The 7,490-nt window shown below is 39.5% G+C and overlaps 1 protein-coding gene across 2 annotated transcripts in view; it reads left to right on the top strand.

Moving 5' to 3' along the window:
• The window catches only part of Zyg11b (zyg-11 family member B, cell cycle regulator), a 102,204-nt gene that overhangs the window by 83,469 nt on the left and 11,245 nt on the right, over nucleotides 1–7,490 (top strand). For both annotated transcript variants that reach the window (XM_004639109.2, XM_023724233.1), the window contains exons 9-10: nucleotides 1,170–1,331; nucleotides 1,448–1,495. In XM_004639109.2, coding sequence (XP_004639166.1) covers nucleotides 1,170–1,331; nucleotides 1,448–1,495 — 210 coding nt within the window. The remainder of the gene's footprint in view (nucleotides 1–1,169; nucleotides 1,332–1,447; nucleotides 1,496–7,490) is intronic.

Below are 7,490 nucleotides of genomic sequence, written 5' to 3'. Positions count from 1 at the left end.
TGTGTATTTAGATGACTTGATTCTATTGCCACATCTTAGCCATTATGTTGTTACTCTGAATAATTATACTTAGATGATTGCGTTTCTTTTAAAAATTTCCTTGGCCAGGGAGATAGCTCAGTAGAATAAGCACTTGCCTGGCAAGCACAAGGTCCTGAGCTCAATTCCCAGTACTGAAAAGAAAAAAAAATCCTGAGTATATATAACTTTTAGTAATAACATTCATTACTATTTTCTTGAATCTGTTCTAGCATACCTCCAAAAGTGTAATCTAAAAATAAAATTATAGATGTCTTATATAGATTTTAAACTATTGACCTTTTAAAGTTCTTACACTAAAATTGCACTAGAAATAGTTTATAACTGGAATTTCAAAGCTATTATCATTGTATTAATATAAATTTTAATTCCTTTACAATTGCATTTAGTTGTCTGTCTCTTTTCATAAGGAAAACTTTCTTTCGTATGTTCACTGTATTCAAATTACTTAATATATTTCTCAGGCTAGTTTTCTTCCCTGGAGAATGGGAATAATAATAGCTCTATACCACACAGGGCGGTGGTGGCAAGCCTGTGGGCACACAGGGCGCAGCAGGCGCCAAGTACCTTTTCACCACCAGCCAGGTCACTCCAGCATCACCCAGCAGCAGAACTGCAGGCAACAGTTGTTTTCTTCTAAACTGAAACCTCAGTATTCAGGTTCACTTGCAGTGTTGTTGTTTTGTGATAAATAAGTGGGCTCTGGGTTGCAGTTTGGGCACAAAGTCTCCTCAAGGCTCCCCATCACTGGGATAGGATATAATTTGCTGATGTTTAATAAATGCTTCACTTTCCCTTCTCCCGCTCTACCTTTTTTAAGTCAGATTCTGAAATATGCTTTGTGCTATGACTAATTAAGATGGTTGATTCAAACCTTCCATTATTTGTTGCAAGTATTCACAGGTGACTAAATTACACGTATGATCAGAAAGATGCAGAGGTATTTATGCAAGTCCTGTGTTCTTTTCTTATTCAAGGAAAAGTCTGTCCCATGGGGCTGTGTTTATGTGATCCTTTATGGCAAATGTTTTGAGCCATGAGGTTGATCCTTAAAACACGTGGTTATTAATAATCACAAATCATAGTCATAATTCAACAGTGAAAAATTAATTCTGCTGTCCCCCTTTTAGCAACTTCTTCAGATAGTGAAGCAGAAAACTAATCAAAACTCAGTGGATACAACATTGAAGTTCACATTGAGCGCACTTTGGAACCTCACGGATGAATCGCCAACCACGTGCAGACACTTCATTGAAAACCAAGGGTTAGAGCTCTTCATGAGGGTTCTAGAGGTTAGAACGGGAGCTTTAATCTACTCTTCTGATATTTATTGATTTACTTGTGTAAGCCTTTCCTTTGTCTCTGTGTTTTGTGGGTGTAGTTACAGATTTTTCTTCTTTCCTTACAGTCTTTCCCAACTGAGTCATCCATCCAACAGAAAGTTCTAGGACTTTTGGTAAGATATGAACATTTCCTGTTAAACTGCAGTTGTGATTATCTTTCTATCTATGGGAACACAAGAAAAATTGGTTCTATTTTTATGAAGATTTGATGACCCTGTAAAGTAATACACTATAATTATTAATTTACAAAATAAACAGGCAGTGAGAAGTTCGTCTGTAATGCCAGCACTGGGAAGGCTGAGACAGGAGGATTGCAAGTTCAAGACCAGCCTGGGCAACTTAGCAAGACACTGTCAAACAACAAAACACCAAATGGCAATAAAGGCCTGGCTTGGTGGCACACACCTGAAGTCCCACCTGCTCAGGAGACTGAGGTTGGAGGATCACTTCAGCTTGGGAGTTCGAGATCAGCGTGGGCAATAGAGTGAGATCTTGTCTGTTTAAAACGCACACACACATACAGACACACACACACACACACACACACACACACACACTATATATATATATATATATATTACATATATATAAACATTTTTCATACTTTAAAAAAAATATAAAAAGGCAAAATATAAATATATGTATATACTTGATATTTTTCATATTGTGCAAGGTTTCACACTGAGCATATTTTTTTACAAAAATTTTCATGAAAAATATACTTAATCTACAAGTATTGTTGGTTGCTATGTTTGGGAATTAATAATGACTTCTTAAAGTACTGTTCAACAAGCCAGATACTTCTTAATACTTTGGATATAGGTTAAGGTGAACTTCTATGATTTGAGAGCAAAGATGAAGGATCAAATGTTTTGTCAGCTTAAATTACTGCCACAGGCAAAGTGCCTGTGTAGTAAAAGCATTTTATACTAGGCCTAGGCTCAGAAGAAATTAGGTCATGAGAGGCATACATTAGTGAGTAAAAAATATAAATTAGTGTTTATTTCCACACGCAAGAGTATGGGATAATAAGTAGTGAGGAGATGAATTTGGGGGAAAGCCGAGGGCTGGCATTTAAGGAGATCCTATCTATTTATAGTAGCTTTAGTTATATAATGTAGAAAAAGGAACACGATGTAAATGTCTGGTAATAGAAAAAGTATTGAATAAATGACAAGATCTGATTTAAGAAATTGTTTAGTACTACTGGGAATCAAACCTAAAACCCTTATGCATGCTAGGGAAGCACTGTACCACTGAGATATATCCCTAACCTTTTTTATTTTTTTATTTTGACACAGGGCCCTACTAAGTTGCCCAGGCTACTTGTGATCCTCCTGCCTCAGCCTCCCAAGTAACTGGGACTGCAGGTGTGTGCCACTGTACTGGCCAGTACTTGATTGTTTTATTCAGGGTTCAACAGATTATTATATGCAGAAGGTGACTAACATCAAGAAGAAAGGGAGAAAAAAAAAAAAAAAGAAGAAGAAAGGGGGAGGTGTTGGGTACAGTGCTGCACACCTGTAATTTCCACATTTAGGAGGCTGAGGCAAAAGACCTGTGAGTTTGAGGCCAGCCTGGACTATGTGGTGAGTTCAAGACTGGCTTGAACTGCACAGTGAGACCCTGTCCCCAAAAAAACATGAATAGAAAGGAGGAGGAGTGGAGGCAGTAGGAGAAGGAAGAGGAGGAAATTTATTTAATGGACAGAGCTTTGAGAATGCCTTTTGGGTCTGGGAGTATAGTTAAGTGGTAGAGGGTTTTTGGGTTTTTTTTTTTTTTTATTTTAGGGAAGGGTCTACAGGGTGTTCAGGGTCTCACTACTAGATCAGACTCTTAGTGATCCACCTGTTTACAGCCTCCCAAGAGCTGGGATTACAGGCTTGTGCCACTACACCCAGTCTCAATCGCCATAGTAGTGTGCTCAGGGCCAGGGCTGGCATGGCAGGCCCAGGGATCAAACCCGGGCCCCTGAGCTTGCTTGCAAATGCTTAAATCCACTGAGCTATTTGGCTGGCTCTCAGTGGTAGAGTTTTAAAATTTTCAAAAGTAATACATGTTCTCATTTTGGCAGCACATATATTAAAAAAATATATGTTTATTATGATTAATGAAACATTGCAAAATGTATTTTAAAGGTTTTAGCGAGCATTTGGGTCCAGATCACTGTTGGATTCTAGGGTCACAAAGCCAATTAAGATCTAGATAATAATTTTATGTCTTTGTACCCAACTTCATATCATTTTCATCTTACAGAGTAATTAATACTACTATCATCTAGGCTAACGGTTTAGTACTTGCTTAGCACAGGTGAGACTTTGGTTTGAGCCAAACCTCAAAAAAATAGTGTTTCTTATAGATAACATACACTTTGCATCTTATCCAATTTGATAATTCCTGCTTTTTGGTAGGGAGTTTTTAAAATGTTTCGCCTCCTTACCCCACCATTCATTTCCATGAAACTCTGTATCCATTAAAGAGTACCATCTTGGGGCCAGAGAGACAGGTCAGTGGCATAAGTGCCTGCCTGGAAAGTTCAAAGTCCTGGGTTCGATCCCTGGTACAAAATAAAGGAGTATCACCTGTTTCACATCCGCTTGGGCCCTGGCAACCATAATTCTATTTTCTACCTTTTGAGATTTTTAACTATGCTAACTACCTTGCGTAAGTGGGACCTTACAGTATTTGTCTTTTTGTGACAAAGAATTAATGAAATTAAGAATATTCTTACATATTTATTTGCCATCCCTAGAGCCTCTTTGGAGAAATACTTGTCCAACTCCTTTATCTGTCTCTTTTAAGTTTTAAGACTTCTCTATTCTGGATATCATTCCTTTATCAGATATATATTTTACAAATATTTCCCCCATTTTAAATGTAAGTTTTTTGTTTTGTTTTGTTTTTTAAAACAGGGTCTCACTATGTAATTCAGGCAGGCCTATTATGTAGCCCAAGCTGGCTTTGAACTCAGGATAGTCCTCTTGCCTCAGCCTCCCCAGTGCTGGGAGTACAGACATACACCATCATGCCTGCATTTTTTTTTTTTTTTCTTCAAAAAATAGAGAGTCTTGCTGTGTTGCCCAGGCTGACCTAGAACTCCTGGGCCAACCCTAGTAGTTGGAACTACAGGCATGCACCACCACATCCAGTTTGCGTGGTAGTTTTTGATTGAATGCTAGTCATAGTGAATTTTACCTTCTTAGTTGCTACATGTTTTTATTTTCCTATAAATATTATTAAACTTTGTCCTGGGGTACAGTTAACTTACTTTTAAAAAGTTTGACTTTTTTTTTTTGTATTTAGTACAGGGTTTACAGTGTCTCACTACATAGGTTGGATTCTCCTGTTTTCAGCCTAGCAAGGGCTGGGATTACAGGTGTGTGCCACCATGCCCAGTCTCATTTGCTAACTCAGCGCTCCCCCCGGGGCAGGGCCGGCACAGCACCTCGGGGAGTCAAACTCCTGCTGCTGTACTCTGCCTAAGTAGGTGCTTTAGTCCACTGAGCTATCTGGCTGGCCCAGATTTGGGGTTTTGTTAATATGATTTATTAGCTTTCATAGTAATGATCAGGCTTGGGCTAATTATTCTCTATTACTGAAATATGACCTTTTTTTTGGAGATAGGCTCTCAGTATGTTGCCCACAAATGTCTTATTACATACCTGGGCTCAAATGACCCTTATACTGCAGCTGAATAGCTGACACTACAGGTGTGGCTTACCAGGCACAGTTCTCTGATTCTTTTTTGATGGTTCTTTTCCTGCCCTCTAATAATTTGTTTAAGCTCATATGTAGTAGTCCTTCACTATTTCACAGTTCAACTTTTGTGGACTTGCTGTTTCCTGTTGTTTTTGTTTTGTTTTGTTTTTTTCCGGGAACCGGGTATTGAACTCAGACCTTTGTGCTTGCCAGGCAAGCGCTTATTCTACTGAGCCATCTACCTGGCCCTTGTTTTGTGGGTTTTCAAAAAATACTAATCTAAGTTATTCATTGTGGATTTTTTGCTATGTTGCAGGATTTTGCAGTACCATACAGTATACATATGTTGTTAAAATTATGTAGGTTTAGGAGTTTAGAAAACGGGTTAAGAATGTGAGAAGTGTTTTTTAAAGTGTAGGAAAGGTTTATGAGTTTTGGAAGGGTTTAGAAAGCCTTAAAACATATAAATACAAAAATAAATATAACATTGCTACTTCACTGATTTTCACTTAAGCAAGAATGACTAGAACATAACTTCCGTGATATGCGAGGGGCCACTGTACTGCTTTGTACTCTCATTATTGGCATTCTGTGGGCTCCTAGAGATTTTTTTTTTCAAGTTCTTGTTGTCCTGAACAAAGAATTGGACTAGACATGTGCAAAAATTAGAGGGTTTGGGCCTGGGGATATAGCTTGGAGGTCTAAGCACCTGCTTAGCAAGTGCAGGGACCTGAGTTTGATCCCTGGTACCGCATGCTGTGCTGGCCCTGAAACCAGGTGTGGTGGCGCACACCTGTAATCCCAGAGCTGGGGAGGCTGAGAGAGGAGAATCACTGAGTTCAAGCTGTGTAGCAAGACCCTGTACCAAATAAATAAATAAAAGATTTAAAATTTTTTTTAAAGTACAGGTTTTATATTTATTAAAGGTAGGAGAAGAAATAGGCTCTACAGAGCAGTCTGGGCCAGTTAAAGTGGGTAATAGAAGTAAGCTCTTCAAGGTGGCAGTCACCTCAGAGCTTACAGTGGCAATGAGGTTCCTGGCATTCGTCTTTCGTAGGCTCAGGCTGACATTTGATCTAGGCTGTCCTGTCAAAAACCTGCTTGATCTTGCACCAGAATCAAGGATGGCATTTTCTTGTTTGTCTCAGGAGCAAAACTTGGGAACTGTTTTTCTGTGAATCTGTCCTGGATTCCATGTGACAGATCACACCCATTTGCCCAGCTGGCTGGCCGAGCCCTAATCTGCCTCACTATTGAATAGAGGGCTCCTCTGTAGATTTCTGAACTTTCTCTCTGCATTTTTCTTCATCCTGGTATTGTATCCTGTAAGTTGTTGTGAATTCATCTCCCTTCCCTCTATTCCATGAGTCCATAGAGCTCTTCTGCAGGGCTTTATCTCTCTTCCACAACCTATAAATCTTAATCCTTTAGTATCTTCAAAAATGTTGTTTTGTGTTTGTGCTGTTTTCAGTGGTGTCAGAAAGAAGTGTGATTTTTAACTGGATTTAGGGTCTCACTATGTAGCCCAGGCTGGCCTTGAACTCACAGCAATCCTCCCACCTCAGTCTCCTGAGTGCTAGGATTACAGATGTGTGCCACCACACACAGTTCTTTATGTCTGTTTCTGTCTCTGCCTGTCTGTCTCTGTCTCTATCTGTCTCTGTGTCTCTCTGTATGTCTGTCTCAGAATTTAACACAGAACTTTGTGCATGCTAGGCAACCACTGAACCTCTGACCTATATCCCAGTGTTCTGGGTTCTAATCAAACAGAGACTGAGACCAGAACAGATTGGAATTTAGTGAGCCTTTATTAACTGGTCCGGTGGCTGGCCAGATGCACTCCACACAGGGAGGCATCCAGCCAGTCCTGAAACAGAGTTAACCAGTCTTTTATAACAATAACATAGCTGCGCACTGTTTATGACTAGGAGGTTCACACTTTTTAGCCGTAAGTGGAACTTGCCCCAGATGGGACCTGTTACAAAATATGGTTAGGGTGGAAACATATCAGCTGTATACAACACTAGCAGGCTGAAGAATCTATACTTGAGCCAGGAAGTGATGCTCAAGGAGCTAGAGATCCCTGCCAGCTTTGGCCAATAGAAAAATAACCATTTTAGTGAAGACACAAGGTTCCTCCTAGTAATTTCCCATAAAATTCATTTACCTCCAGCCAACCCAGTCCTGAAGTTACCAGTAACACATAACACCCAGCCCTTTTTTTCACATGTCTTATTCTGAAGGTATACTGACCATTACTCTTACTCAAATTTTGTTGTGTGGAAGTCTTTTATTTTTTCCTTTTTTCCTGAGACAGGGTCTCACTATACATTTTAGGCTGTCCTTGAACTTGCTGCCTAGCTCAGGATCCTCTCACACTTAAGACAAATCCTTCTGCCTCAGCATTCC

The sequence above is a fragment of the Octodon degus genome, unplaced genomic scaffold (assembly GCF_000260255.1).
Source record: "Octodon degus isolate 3935 unplaced genomic scaffold, OctDeg1.0 scaffold00107, whole genome shotgun sequence".
Taxonomy (NCBI): Eukaryota; Metazoa; Chordata; class Mammalia; order Rodentia; family Octodontidae; genus Octodon; species Octodon degus.
Note: the sequence above shows the minus strand (reverse complement) of the source record. Positions and strands in the feature narration are given on the sequence as shown.